The sequence below is a fragment of the Apodemus sylvaticus genome, chromosome 11 (assembly GCF_947179515.1).
Source record: "Apodemus sylvaticus chromosome 11, mApoSyl1.1, whole genome shotgun sequence".
NCBI classification, from domain to species: Eukaryota; Metazoa; Chordata; class Mammalia; order Rodentia; family Muridae; genus Apodemus; species Apodemus sylvaticus.
The window spans coordinates 40,663,891-40,679,647 of NC_067482.1; the positions used below are offsets into that span (position 1 = coordinate 40,663,891).

General features: G+C 35.8%; 1 protein-coding gene across 2 annotated transcripts; it reads right to left on the bottom strand.

Annotated features, from left to right (window-relative positions):
- Window positions 1–420: 420 nt before the first annotated feature.
- Guf1 (GTP binding elongation factor GUF1) lies at window positions 421–15,332 on the bottom strand. Of its 2 annotated transcripts, none has more exons than XM_052198399.1 (17): window positions 15,313–15,332; window positions 13,880–13,991; window positions 13,569–13,717; window positions 13,231–13,311; window positions 12,608–12,685; window positions 11,778–11,861; window positions 10,443–10,507; window positions 9,780–9,983; window positions 8,384–8,523; window positions 7,158–7,281; window positions 6,259–6,391; window positions 5,312–5,455; window positions 4,726–4,859; window positions 3,418–3,519; window positions 2,609–2,728; window positions 1,193–1,229; window positions 421–568 (listed from the first exon to the last, which is right to left on the bottom strand). In XM_052198399.1, exons 2-17 carry the CDS (start codon window positions 13,977–13,979, stop codon window positions 431–433), a joined length of 1,833 nt encoding a protein of 610 aa, XP_052054359.1. In that variant the 5' UTR covers window positions 13,980–13,991; window positions 15,313–15,332; the 3' UTR covers window positions 421–430. The 2 variants fall into 2 exon arrangements, with proteins under 2 accessions (XP_052054359.1, XP_052054358.1); XM_052198398.1 differs by lacking the exon at window positions 15,313–15,332 and adding an exon at window positions 14,986–15,201.
- Between the last annotated feature and the right edge of the window lie 425 nt (window positions 15,333–15,757).

Below are 15,757 nucleotides of genomic sequence, written 5' to 3' on the forward strand. Positions count from 1 at the left end.
TGTGTGTATGCGCACGTGTGTGGGGGTAACATAATCTCAGTTTTAAGATGGGTAAGGAGTTTTGAGATTACTAGTGAGCAGTAGAACATGAAAGACAGAATAAGCATTGTAGCATACACTTAACCTCTTCTCTATCAACAGGTCAACACTTCTCAATCTAGAGTCAAACAACCCTTTCACAGAGGTTGCAGATCTGTTCAAATATTTACATTATGATCCATAAAAGCAAAATTATGGTTATAAACTAGCAACAAAAATAATTTTATGGTTGGGGTCACCACAACATGAGGAACTGGATTAAAGGGTGGCATCATTAGGAAGGTTGAGAAGCCCTGAAGTAGGTCATAGTTGAAAGTCATAAGCATCTCAGCACTTTCATTCTGCTGTCACTACAAATTAGAAGAAACAGAGAGCCCCTGCTTCCCTTAAGTTATTTATTAGGCTGGGTTTTCAGGACTTTTATAAAAGCATCTTTTGGAATCTCAATGTTGCCAACCTTCCTCAGCTTCTTTTTCCCTTCTGATTGTCTCTTCAAAAGTTTCATTTTTCGGGTAATATCACCACCATACTGAAAAATAAGAAATCCAAATTGGTTCAAAGGAAATGATTACACAATTACACCAAAAAAAACCCACCCCAACCATAAATATATCATTATGACCCACAAGCCCTCACTTGACCCCTCCTCAACAATCAATTGTTTTCATTTAGGATAAACATATTGTATAGCTACAGCCTATTAAAACTTTCAAATGCAGACCTGGCCAGAAACTACCAGACACTTAGAAAAAGCAGTTTGTTTTCATAGACAGACAGACACAAACACACACACACACACACACACACACACACACACACACACACACACACACAGGCTATCCAAAAATCAATGTAGATTTCAATTCCCACTCTCTTCCAAATGTAAGAAACAGTCACTATAAAGATAATATTTCATTATTTATAAAATTATGAAAGTTTAGCATAATCTCTTTTAGATGGTATTATATTAGAAAAGAAAATGAAAAGCATTTAAAATGCAGTTAAAATGAAGACTAATATTAAGTAGAAATTTACCCATTTAAAATGAAACTTGGAGATGAAATACATGGTACATGAAAACTAAAATCAAAACCAATTTATAACACCTTTGCTCTTAAAGCCATTCAGTACAGTAAAGTAGAAAGATACATACACATTTTGCCAAAACATTTTTTCTGTAGGCTTTCACACTGTAAAAGAAGAAATACAGTTTAAAAGCATAGTTTCTATACACAGCTTTACTTTTGATAAAATGTTTAGTGATTGTGTTTACACGAGAGTGCCTTATGTAACTTGTTCAAATGTTTGTATATTTATTTCCATATACGTAGCTGTACAACACACAAAAATTCATTTTTATGTCACCATAAAGAAAGGTCATTGCTTGCAGTATGCATAAGGAGGAATATGATTATGACTTTAAGAAAAAAAATTCTCAGTTCAACCTAGAAAATACATTCTCAGTTCAACCTAGAAATACTTTGAATAAAGTATTAAAAAAAGTTAAATCATCATATTCTGACCTGACTGTAAATAGATAGTAACTACTAAAGGATTTACTGCTAAATTTAGTATATACTAAAACCATTCTCAAGACAAACTACTGTTAATGTATCAATTATACATCAATTATGCTACTATATTATTATGACATTTCCAGATCACTAACTTTGAAAGGTATCTCTTTTTTAAGGGATTCTCTTAATAATTTTTTTTAAAAAAATCTATTTGTTTTTCTTAATCAACTTTCAATATAATTTATGTAAAAGTGGCCATGTGCTAATAACTGCTCTACTTTCTAGGATGTTCTCTGGAATTCTTCCTAATTTCTGGATTTTCTTGGGCATTGGGTAACTGAAACAAAATACTGTTCAAAATGAAATTATTCCCATAATGGGCATACATTTAATATATTATTTACTGTATATACTTATTATATATATTTATATTTCTGTACATATATAAATGGTATTTAACTAGTACTGATGCATTAGGCTGAGGTTAAGCTATAATTAAATAGCAATTCCCAATTTGTCATAACTGAGGAGACAGAATATCCAGGGTCATAAGTTTCCTAATGGCTGGGCAAAGGGAAGTGCTACCAGAGTCTATACTTGCTGCCTCAGGAGCCTGATTTTTAACAACCCTACCTTTCTTCAAAAATTACCCTATTGTCCATACCCACTATAAACCACATGAGGACCCTAACCTAGAAAACAAAACCTAACATGATATTTATAACCTTTTCTGATTTAGTACTTCAGAAAAAAAACATTTTATTTTTACTTTTAGGGTCTGTTCTTATCACAATCCATCTGAACATATTATAATCCATTGAATGGAACCTTACAGAAATCCCTTAACCTAGAAACTCCTTAAACTTTCATAAGTTATGTAATTGTAAGTACCATCACTTAATATAAGTAATCCAAAGTAATAAGACATTTATCATCTCATGATCTATATGAATAAAAGCATATACCACACAATTAATTAAAAGTTTAGTTTTGCTTATCTAGGTATATTGTTTCTAAAGCCAGCCTCAACAGAAAATGAATTTCAAACTCACGTTTCTCTTGCAATAACTTTGCTTCCAACAGCAGCTTGAATTGCTATCTCAAATAGCTGTCTGGGAAGAGAATCCTTCAGACGTTCACATATGCTTTTGCCAACAGTGTATGCTTTCTCTCTGAGACAGAAAAAAATACAGCTATCCTAAATATAATTATTTAGATTATCTTCATAGTCAATTGCAGTAATTAATAGTAAGGTGAATTTTAAGAGGTTCAAATAGAACTCAACACTGTACTTAACTGGCATTTTCTGTAACTATGTATTAATCTATAGTATGACCTACAATTGCATACATCATAGTATCATTTTGCCAGTTTGTGAACACACATACTTGACTTTTTCATTATCATAAATGGTTTTCATGAATGTGAAAATCTTTTTATCATTATTAACCTAAATCATAAAATTAAAAAAAACACTTTCTTGTACTTTAACACAGTAAAGGAAAAAGTATTTCCATGATACTACTCCTTTGGCTATAATTCTATATTTTATATTTAGTAACAGAGATGTCTGTGATGATCATAATTCCCTCAACCTGCATATCAGAAGACAGAGACTTCAAAGAGTCATAAAAATCTACACAATTTCATTTAAAAGGAAGAGATTTTTAAGCATAATTCTGTTCTCATCAAGTCACATTTTTCTGATGTAAAAGCAGAAGGAAAATGAGTAGATTAAAACTCATTTTAATTATCTTTCAAAGTTTTACAAAGTATATCTGCTGTGCTAAGTGAAGAGCCATCGACTAGAGAAAAGCACCCAAGCCACTGTTCCCCAGCTGGTGTCTCGTACCCTCCTTACCTATGCACCACAGTTACTAGCTCTTCCACGATATTTCCATTCAGCAGAATATCCATTTTTATTAGTTCTGCAGTCTGATAACCGGCATCTTCATAATCAAAACTAACAAGGACACGAGAACATGGACAAACGTGATACTGTCAGATTATACTCAACAAACTCCTCTTTTTCCTACAACCTCCATTACCTGCTTTTCCCTGAAGAAACTTGATATTATTACCACCACACATAATATTTCATTTAATGGATATATATATATATATATATCCATAGTAAAAAACCAAATGCATCAATCTCATTTATGAAATTTGGACCCTAAGTACAGGGACTATAAACCCATAGAGAGAAGGAAAAGGAACCAACCGGTTGAGGTAAACTAGGAAACCAATTATCAGCTCCTTTCTAATGTTGCCAGCAGCTGGCAGTCTTCAGCTGACTCTATTTTAAGTGTCACTGTGAGTTACCTACATGTAACATGTACAACACATTGTAGGTAATGCACCGATAATGCCATTAAGAAAGGGCACTTGGATTACCTACACTGATCTGCAGTTTGAATATTAGGTTTTGTCAGGACTGAAAGACATGTAACACCTGCGAATCCAGTACATGCTGAGTAGTTAGAGCAAAGTTTAGTCAAGGACAAACAAGCGCTCACAGTTAGCTCGGTGGTCTCACCAGGGTGGTCACAGCTAACGGTGCTGGTCAAATGTTTAACTCATAAAGCCACTGTAACCAGAAGGCAGTATAAAAGGCTTCTTGCTACTTAACACTCAACTCTCATGTTTTTCTTTGGCTAGGTTTCATGTACTCCCTTAAGATACACAGATTTTTAGTAGATGGACCACATAGTCCTGGCAGGACCCATTCTTGACTACAGCATTGTTAAGTGCAGTGCACATTTAGCATTCTTCATACTCAATACTTATATCCCCTTTTAAAATATAAGTAGATGCTTTAGGGATCAATTTACATATATATATTTATATTTACTTATAAATATATATATATTTAAATGTTATTCAGTCATAGATGGTTTTTGAAATTATGTCCAACTCTTCAGTAACAAGGGCCACACCTCTTACTGAGGAGGGTGCTTCCCTTTTCAGAAATAACAGTGTGACAAATCATAAGCCCCTTTCTTAAAAGGAAATGTCAAGTTCTGTGTAATATCTGTAATGCTCCAAGCTTCCTAACCCTACGATTCTGAACTGTCTTCAAGAGCTGAAATTAGTCAAAGCGCAGAAGAGCAAGCATATCAGCATTTTCAAACCTTTGAGATATTTGTGATCACCATGATTTCCTCACCTGGCATATCCAGAAGACAGAGACTTCAAAGAGTCATAAAAATCCACCACAATTTCATTCAAAGGGAAGAGATATTTAAGCATAACTCTATTTTCATCAATAAAAGTCATATTTTTCTGAATTGCTCTTCGTGCCTAAAGAAAGATAAGTTTGATGATAATCCATGCAAATATTGATATGAATAAATTAAAGACATTAATTTACATATTATAATTTCTATAAATAAAAGTTAACAGAATGGAGAAGTGTTATTTAATGGTCTACCAAAGATTTATAAGCAAGAGATTTTAATATGGTAAGAAATAACACTACTTTGTATTTCACTTATATTAGTTTTAAGCCAAAGCTTATAATCTCTATTTTTAAAATCACATTATGTTCACTTTCAGGTACACAAAGAGACTAAATCATAATAAAGTCCCTTGGAATAAGTATGTAAGTTTTTATTCCTTTGACTAAACTATTCAGCTAATAGTGATAATCAGACTTAAAGCCAGTGTATAAAAGGACATTCTCAGCAGGACTCCTACGACACACAGCTGATAGGCATTGCTCCAGAGGATTGAATCCCACTTTGTGTTCTGACCTGACAAAGTGCCATGATTTTCCCAGTGTATTCAGTCGGTGTAATAACAGTGCCCAAAACAACAGGTTCCAAATATTCTGTTACTTTGGACTTGTCAGGGAACTGTGCAGGGTTGATAATAGTGATTTCCTTTTCTTTATATTCCTAAACACAAGGAAAGGGGACAGGATTTAAGAACAAGCTAACACAATTATGTTTCTTAAAGGATTGCTTTTTCACTTATAGAACATTTCAGAAGATATTGAATTTACTGCAAATAACAAAGTAGCAGCAGTAACACCAAAAGCACATAAAGATTAGACTATCACCTAATACAACTCTTTTTCTAAGAAACAACAACAAAAGTCTTTCAATTATCACCTTTTAATTTTGTTAGTAATGATACTACTACTAAATATATTACAGCATTTTGGCTACTAAAATTTATAAAACATACCAAGAGCCATCTAAAAAGGATGACAAATACATTTTAGGGTAATACAATTGGTACATAAAATCAGGGTATTTATGCTCAATGAAGCAGTGGTTTACATGAATAAATTATAAATGGACACTTATGTGAAATACAGTACTGCTTCTATCAGTAACTTAAATGCTTCCTATAAGAATGAATGTTTTACTTTGTATAACTTCAATTATTTGTGACCAATTATTTTTCAAATTCTGTGCTGAATTATAATGATCTTCTCATTATTAATTCTTTTTACATTACCACTACCAGACTAATTTTGATAATGAAGAGACGGAACTAAGAAACATGAAACATGAATTAGTTTTAGAAAGGTAATTAAAAAAAATGTTAGTTACTTTTACTCAAAATAAATCATTCTTAATAGTGACTCACTTACAAACAAAACATTTCCCTTGTATTTAGTATATACATGTACACATCTTTATTATATTTCCCCTTACAGGCTGATACAAAATAGAAGTAAATAGTGCAGTACCTTTATTAATTTTGCAGAGGAAAGAACAGCTTTGTATGGAACAGTTGGGGTTGTCAAAATGACAGAAGCATTATATTCTTGCTCTAGTCTCTGGTTGAAAACCTCCATATGTAAAAGTCCAAGAAATCCCAACCTGGAGACAAGGGGGCAAAAAAACCACCAAAACTCCTCTAAATGTCTGTGTTCCATTGGGCTGTTTGCTATTGTGAACACATAGCTACTTTGTAGGAAAGGGGGAAATCAAGCATCATTCCTCAAATTTGCATTTCTTGTATAACTTTATAAAATAAGACCCAAATCTTCTGTGAATCTATTTTAAATTATTCATAAAACATGAACACACTTGAGACATAAACAGACATTAAGAGATTTATTTTACTCACAGAAATGGATCTTTAGAGCCTGTGAAAATGGCTGACTGGGTATTGTGCTCACTGTATGAGCATAAGGACCTCAAATCTGGACCCCCAAGACCTACACAAAAAAGCCAGGAGCTGCAGAATGCAACTGTGACCCCAGTGTGGGAAGAGGCAGCAAGGTGCCAGGGTAATCTCCAGAGCCAGTAACAGACGCTGTCTCAAAAAATAAAGTGGAGTCACAGGTTGATCTCAAGCCTGTGAATATGCACACATAGTGTGCACACCCGCACATACATGTGTACATATAAACAAAAAGAATATTTGTAGAGACAGGTGGATCTCTGTGAGTTCGAGGCCAGCCTGGTCTGCACAGCTAGTTCCAGGTCAACCAGGGCTATATAGTGAGACCCTCTCTCATAACCCCATACCCACCCCCAAAAATATTAAAATTTTGTCTGATTTTCAGAATGTTCATGAGCAACATTCAATTAGAAGGTATTTTCCTATAAAATGTGACTCTATGACATGAATGTCCCTTACCTCCAGCCAGCACCCAGGGCCAGACTACTATCCCGATGCACTGTCACACTGGAGTCATTTAAGGTCAGTTTTTCTATAGCACTCTTCAGGTTATTGTATTCAGATTGGTCTATAGGGTACACTCCTGGGGATACAACATAATAGAAAGTACTGTCAAGTTCAAAATTAACCATTTGGCATTCATATTATTTTTCTGTTATTGGCTGCAAGATTATCTTAGATTCAATTAGCATTAATGATATACAATTGTGATCACACTACAAACAGTGATTTTATGCTTTCAGAAAAAAATAAAAATAAAAATGTAAACAACCAAGGGAATTAAGTTACTAATAATTAGGCAAAGTACATTTATTTTAAAAATTGAAAGTACAAAATAATCCACTACTGTAAGTAAAAATATTAGTAGGTAGGAAATAGCATCAGAAATGAAAATGACACTGGACTTAGCTTCTAGACCAATTACTAAAGTAAATGTGAATCTGACTTTTAGAAATGTACTGCTTAAAACTGTGGGAGCTACTACTGAATATGCAGATTGTCTTTATCTCCTGCTTATGAAGTTTACACTTTTCAAACCTCCAGAAGTCCAAATGACTGAGTCTGTGTAAGCACAGCAGTCATAAAGTTCGTGACCTCTGCTGAGAGGAGATTGTGAGGAGAAAGTGGGGGCTAGATAACCTAGGGTGATAGAGTAAGCAGTCCTCACTCAACCAGTCCTCCCTATATAAATGTCTGCAATGCTCAAAGCAATACAGGATCTGAGTTACACATAGAGGCTCCATGGCAGTCTACTTCACCCACAGTAGCACAGTGCAGTCAAAGAAAACAACCAAGAGGAGGGAATTTCATTAACTCTACTGGGAACTGTCATCTAAACATCCTAACTAGAGAAAAAATTCAAATATAATCAACTAACCACAGGAAAAAAAAGCATGTTACTAAGATCTCCTAGTCACTTCATTTTTAAGGAATCCTAAATGATCTCTCATATAAAATGTTACCATGATATATAGAAATACCACATACATACATATAAGCAAATGAAATGTCATACACACACACACACACACACACACACATGTGTGTGTGTATATGTATGTATGTATGTTACAAATATCTGTAAGAATGTATATTATCTTCTACCACATTTGTTTTTACCACAGAAACAGATTTTTAATTAAAAAATATTTTGGCCCCTTGTCTTCAATTTGTGAGCTCCTCACCTGCAAATACCATTGGTTTCGCTGATTTAAACCCAGGCAAGGGCTCCACTGGATGATTATGTAAATATAATGTGTCTCCTATTTGTGCTTCAGTGACATCTTTCATCCCAGCAATCAGAAAGCCCACCTGTCCTGCATATCTAAATAAAATTAGTATATGCAAATATTTACTGCTTTTCTGTTGTTAAGTACATGTTCACAGTTCTATCTCCCTAGGAAACTCACAGCTTCCCAAACAAGGGCCACATACCAATCTTCAACCTCTAAGCTCAGCAGGAAAACAGCAGCACATCTTAGCCATTGCCCACAATTTCTACACAGACCTAAACCTGTCTGTGATTGTGCCCACCTTCTGCAAACTACACACCAGCTCCTGTAAAACTAGTGACACTGGAGAAAAATTCAGGAGACTGTCATGTCTATTATTATGTGACATTGGCTCATTAAGAAGGGGAAAAAGATAAATGTTTAAATAAACAGAAAAAACAAATATGTAACAAGTCTATTACACATATGAGTTTCACATGAAAAGGTCAGATTCCAAGTATTCAGATTTAGCTTAGTTAAAAAAAAAAAACAAAACCCAAGAGACCTACATAGTAACAAACTCATTTTCATGTAGGTTACAAGAAGAGCCTTCAATGAAGATGCAGTAATTAATGTTCAATACTTGTATTACTATATATGTGTGTGTATGTATAACATATACATATTACATGAACATATATATATATATATGCACACATTATACAATCCATATATTCAATACACGGACTTAATTTAGAGAGACTCCACTAACATTAAAATGAACTGACTTAAAACGTGGCTTTCTACAGCCTGAAACTGCGATGCGGTAATTGACACCTTCACTCTCAGACAACCTGAGAAGCATAAACCAAGTGCCTGATGTCATCATCAGTAGTCACTCAGCAGCTGTTTTTTCAACTGACTCAAATATGGTTTAAATAAGTTTAATTAATCTAGGTTTAACCCTAAATTCCAGTGAAGAAAAGAATGTTGTTTTTTTTTTTCAGTTTCTAGCACCTTATATTGCAAAATTTAGGTGCTAAATTTGTTATGACATTAAATGTAAAAGGAAAAAAAAATCTACTGGATAATATAGTTGAGGAGCCCTAACAAGTATTTAATTGTTCTATCAAATACATTTAACAGGACCAAGTGTATACTAGAGCACTAAGTTATTTCTACTAATGAATAAAACCTGATCATTTTTATATTCATAAAACTACCTACTATTCACACATAAGATCCTTTTAAGTATTTGGATATATATTTGCATAGATCATCAGTTTTCTTAATTCTACATTATGATCATTCTGAACACAACTGAGAGAAACAAACATAAATTTATTACATATATTAAAAAAGTACTTACAATTTATGAGTTGGTTGTTCATTAGGATTCAAAATTCCTACTTCATTGACTTCATATGTTTTTTTAGTGTGTACAGATACAATTTTATCTCCCTTGGAAACCACTCCATCAAACAGTGCTATATTGGCGATCACACCTCTGTACTGGTCAAAGGTGGAATCAAATACCAAGGCTTTCAGTGGGTTTTCACGATGTACTTTTGGACTATTATAAAAGATAAAATTAAATATATATAAGACAATGTTCATTTTCAACCTAAGACATATGTTTAATTTTATAAAAGAAATTACGCAAAAGCCAATGCAAAAACTTCTATAAAATACATTAAATTCAGCCATCAGTTTTACATTGTGAAATTTATGGATATATACTCATTATGAAGCAAACACATGCCAATGTACTTCAGCCCTATCCACAGCTACAGGACAGTAGCACCACTTTCCCTACCTTATATTGAACTTGACTTCTTTACATTATTAAATGCAAAACTTTATCCCAACGTACTACAAGATTGCTTGCCATATTCACTAGTTTCAATTGATATATCAAGTTGATGGGCTACTAATCTAAACTAGTACAGTATAAATATCTATAAATTATTAAACTGTAACTCTACTTTAAAGTATTAAACACGATTGAATAGTGTAATAGCAAAATGCTTACGGAGGTATTCGTTCAATGACTGCCTGGAGCACACTGTCAACGTTTGTCCCATGTTTTGCAGAAATCTGAAAGTGTGTAGAAACCAAAGCATTGAGATTTAAGGCTACACTTGTCCTTCCTGGGGCGGGGCTTCCTCATTTACAACCAGGAGGAAGAATTCTCTTACTCGTTTGTATGAACACAGAAAAAGATTAAGGATATCGTTCTATCGTTAGGTTTCATGGCAATATGGTTCCAGGATTAAAGTACAAGAGTATTCTTAGTGTAGTGTGTTCAAAAAGCAATGGAATAAGAATTAAAACATCATTTTTTTTTAATGAGTAAAATACTTGTTAATAGAATGCATCACTCAAATACCTATCAGGTCCAAGAATATCAGCTCTTCAAAGACAAAAATTCTATACAGACAAAATAACTTGTGAGAATGATGCTAAGGGTTGGAGAGATGGATCAGAGGTTCAGAACACATGCCTCCTTTAGAGCACAGCGGGGTTCCTGTCCTGTACCTACAGCAGGAATCTCATACCTCCTGAACCCCCAGTTAGATGGGATCCAACTCCCACAGCTGTCCTCCTTGGGCAACTGTATATGGTGCACAGTTTTGGTGCTGGCACACCCATGTGCACATAGGTAAAATTAAGTAAATAGGCCCTTTACAAAAAAGAATTAATGCTAAGATATATTTCAAAAGCTTTGTTTTAGTCCTGACATAGGCTAAGTCTGTGATTAGGCAAGTGATTAAATATTTACGCCTTAGTTCATTTAAAAGTAATACAGCAACAATACTGTTTATTCTCACAATATAAGGGAAATCTTCTCACCTGAATCTAATAAAATAACAATAAGCTAAACTAAAAAAAGTGTAAAGAGTGCAAGGGAACAAACACTATGAAATTTCAATTAGGTCAATCTCTTAAGATTTTACAAAGAATAATCAATAGCTGTGCTGGCTAGTTTTATGTCAACTTGACACAGAGTAGTCATTTGCGATGGTAACCTCAGCTGAGAAAATGCCTCCAAAAGATCAGGCAGTAGACACGAGTGCATAGCATTTTCTTAATTAGTGTTTGATGGGGGAGGACCCTGCCTAATGTAGGTGGTCCCAGGCTCTGTAAGAAAGCAGGCTGAGCGAACCATTGGGGCAGCCCAGTATACAGCACCTCCATGGCCTCTGCTCTAGCTCCTGCCTCCAGGTTCCTGCCCTGCTCCTTTCAGTGATGGCTTAATGGAAGTATAAGCTAAATAAGCCATTTCCTCCCCAAGCCGCTCTGGTCATGGTGTTTCATCAGCACAATAGAACAACTAAGACAATCACCTTTAAGAAAAAGTATTTACCTTAATACATTCCTCACTAGGGATATCAAACACTTTTTCAATCTGCTTTCCAACCCTTTCAGGATCAGCATTCTTCAGATCTATCTATAAACAAAATCATTTAGTGAGCATAACAAAAATAAAACTAGTCCATATTAATAATATTTGGAGATCAATAGTCTTCTGTGATTTAACCTAACTGACCTCTCCATGACTTTTTCAAAAATATTTAAAATATTCTATATATATCATCAACTTGATTTTAACAAGCATGACTACTAAAAAAAATTCAAGCAGCAAAACAGACCCCCCCCAAAAAATGTAAGCAGAACAGAGTATACCAATTAAGACCATGAGATAAGATTTGAAAAATAAGATCAGATATCAAGCTACTTAGTCTTATTTTACACTCGCAGTGATATTAAGAGATGCAGTGTAATGCAGTTTGAATTTTTAAATTAAGATCTTAACTTTACACTAGTGGACAGACTTATGTGTTAAAAGTTACTTTGGCCTGTTTCACGGACTGCACTGAGTCTTAGCTGTAAGACCCTCTTCTCCAGAGCAGTGTGGCTGGCACCTGTCTACCTTGCACCCCTTTCCTAGAGAAATGGCCTTTTCTCAGTCAATGGAGTTCAGACAAACCTTTTCAACTCCTTGCAAGGAATATTTGACCTTCAATTCTAATACATGAAATTCAGAGGTAAATCCCATTGATAATCTGAATGAACAGTAACTACAGGTCCCTCATATAAAAAACAAGACAAAACAAAAACAAAAACTATATTTTACAACTAAACACTACATAGAAGGTAAAATAAGTAATAGCATTTGTGTCTCATTTTTATTACCTTGTTTATAACTGGAATTACTGACAACTGTGCTTCAAAAGCAAGAAAGAAGTTTGCTACGGTTTGAGCTTGAATACCCTGGAAACACCAAGACAAGAGAGACCAAGGTGACTATTTTGACAGAAATGTATCATAAACTTATTAACCCAATACATTCCGTATATCTTCATCGAACTGAGATTTTAGATCATGCTAATGAAATGACACAATATGCCTGCCATCCACCTGCCAGAGCCATGCCTTACAGGGAAGGTAAGACCTAGGCCTTCCTCACTGTGCTTCCCGAGTCGTTTTGCCCACCAGCCACATCTGCAAGCCTTACAAGTACTACATTGTCTCCTTGCCACAAGGCGGAGGCATGAGGCCAATGAATCATAGCACTTCCTACTTTTCTGCACTATATGTGTTTTAGGGTTCAAAACCAACATTACCACTAGAAAAGAAATAGTCAAACTAAGCAGAGTGAGTCAGCACCTCAATTTAACAATATTAAAGTATTTGATTTAGTGTAAGTAATATGATAAATCTTTTATCTAAATGTAAAAGTTGTATTTCCAAAATGCATTTTAAGAACTTTATGAAATAACTGAGTGTGTCAGATCATACATAACACGGGCCCTTACCTCATTTGCATCAACTACTAGTAAAACACCTTGGCACGCAGACAGTGACCTGGACACTTCATAACTAAAATCAACGTGGCCCTAGAAAGCAAATATGGGTACCTTTAAGTAATAGCTTTATATTTTAAAGGGGCAGATATTATAACAAGTCTACTGATATGACAAAAATAAGTAAAATGTGTTTTTTTCTGAAAACACTGAAAGTTACACTACCATAAAAACAACAAAAACAAAATCAAAGATAGTTGTGCAAAGTTTACCCCTTAAAATGAAAGAATTTTGATTGCAATACTAACAAGATTAACTAACAATCTTTGCAGAGACAGTATGAAACTTACCGGTGTGTCAATGAGATTTAAAAGGTACTGCTTTCCTCCAAAGCTGTAAAACAGAGATGCTGTCTGCGCCTTCACAGTGATTCCTCTTTCTCGTTCCACTTGTAATTTATCAAGAACCTGCTTATTTTTCTTTGTCTTATCAATTGTTCCTAGAAATTGAAGCATTTACTAATTTCTCGGGGCTTTAAAACAAAAACTATTAAACAATTAGCAGTAAACATTAAAAGATGAAATACCAAAAGGCAAGAGATCTTGGTAAAGCTAAATTCCCGATAACTCTAGGTAATCACAAGCATAGAAGATAGAAATACCTGTTAGTTCCAGGAGCCTGTCAGCTAAAGTACTTTTGCCATGATCCACATGCGCAATGATACTGAAATTTCTAATGTCTTCAACAGGAAATCTAGACATGTCAGGTTTCTCCTAAGAAGGGAAGGGAGTATCAGTTAAGGGTAAAGTTTCCATAAAACAAATTACAAATTCGAAGAAAATTCTTTCAGTATATGGACTGCTTCATTTCTTGCATTTTTAAGCTCCCTGCTCCCTAATAAAGTTGTATGACTAAGCCTTACTGCAAAGAACAAATTACAAGAAACTTACCAAACATATTAGTTTCATAAACAAAGCGAAATGTAAATAAAAACTGCTTAATACTTCCTCACATATTGAGCTAACTGCAAATTTACTTTCATGAATGGAGAACGAAAGTCACACAAAACTCTAATGTCCTATCAAGCAACATCTCTTAGTCCCACCACATACTGCTGGAAACTGGTGTCCAAGTGAAACAGTCAAGTGTGTGTGTGTGTGTGTGTGCGTGTGCCTGCATGCTCTCTAGGGATTTTCCCTTCCCTCGAGTTGATATTTCAATTGATGAAATTGTAATGACTATAACATTTGTTTTACTTTTCTATTTGTTACTCAGTATAAGACATGTAAAGGTATAGAGAAATTATTCAAACAAAACTGTAAACGCTGCATTGTAACGCCACCCCGCCCCATTCAGAATAGCATGACTTTCAAAAACCATGAAGTGTAATGAGTACACATCCAGTTTTCTAACCACAAGTCCCTTACATGGGACTAAAATGCCCCACACCTTTGCAACACCCAATTTTCGAAATTTGATAACTCTCTCAACGCAGCAATGAAGCTGCAGAATCGGATGCAAGTCAAGCGAGTTGCCCAACAAACGTTAACAAAAATTCAGGAAAATCGATACTACAAAGGAGCAACTTCTCGGGGTTTTTTAGAAATAGCATCTGCTCATGACCCACACCAGTCCTAAACAGATGGGGTAGAGGGTGTGGAGCTGATCAAAGTGAAGCACAGCCCATCCCGCGCGGGAGAGCAGCCCAGGGGCTGGCCCACCGTGTACGTGCGGTAGCCCTGCACCTTCCTGGGGTGAGCCAGTCACCTTGAGCTCGGCCGCGCTGAAGAGCCTGCAGGCGGCCCTGGGCTCCGAGGCAGCCGCGTGCTGGGGGCAAAGAGGCAGCAAACGCGCAGCCCCGGAGGCCCACGGCGCGAGAGTCCGCCCCACGAGCGCCCACATGCCTCGGCGGTTCAGGGCCCGGCCGGCCCAAACCACATAGCCAGGGCTGTGCTCCGGCCTGGACCAGGCCTGACGCAAATCAAACGCGCAGCCTAAGGGGCGCGCCGCTTATGACGTGAGCACGTCTACGCGACGGCGCAGGGGGTGGGGGGGGGGAGGTCAAAAGGTCAGTGGTGGGGGAATTGCCCAGACCTTGGGAAACCATTGCTGCTCAAGCGCTTGTCCTGTGGTTACAGCCTTGGAAGGCCTCGGTTTAGGCGACTGGAGTCGCTCCAGCGGGCGCGAGACGCCCATAGTCTACTCCCAGCATGCAGCGCAGGCTTCCGATAAGGAGTCCATAAAGTTTTAAGTCTGAAGTGCTGTGTGTCATTTCCACCAGACAGGGAAACAGTTTGGAGTCCCTCCACTCTGGGGTTCTCAATGGCTGGGGAGTTCTTTTAATGACTTTCAGGGAAAAAAAACGAGTTTGTGGCTTCTTGAAGAAAATTATTTCATACTTAGCCAATATGAAGTATAGATTTATTAATAAAAACAAAGTGAATCGGAGAAGGATACTGTCTTCTCTGTGTTTGTACAAAAGCAATTCTCGCCTTAAAATATGTAAGAGAATTTATTCTGGAGGCAAACAAACCATGTC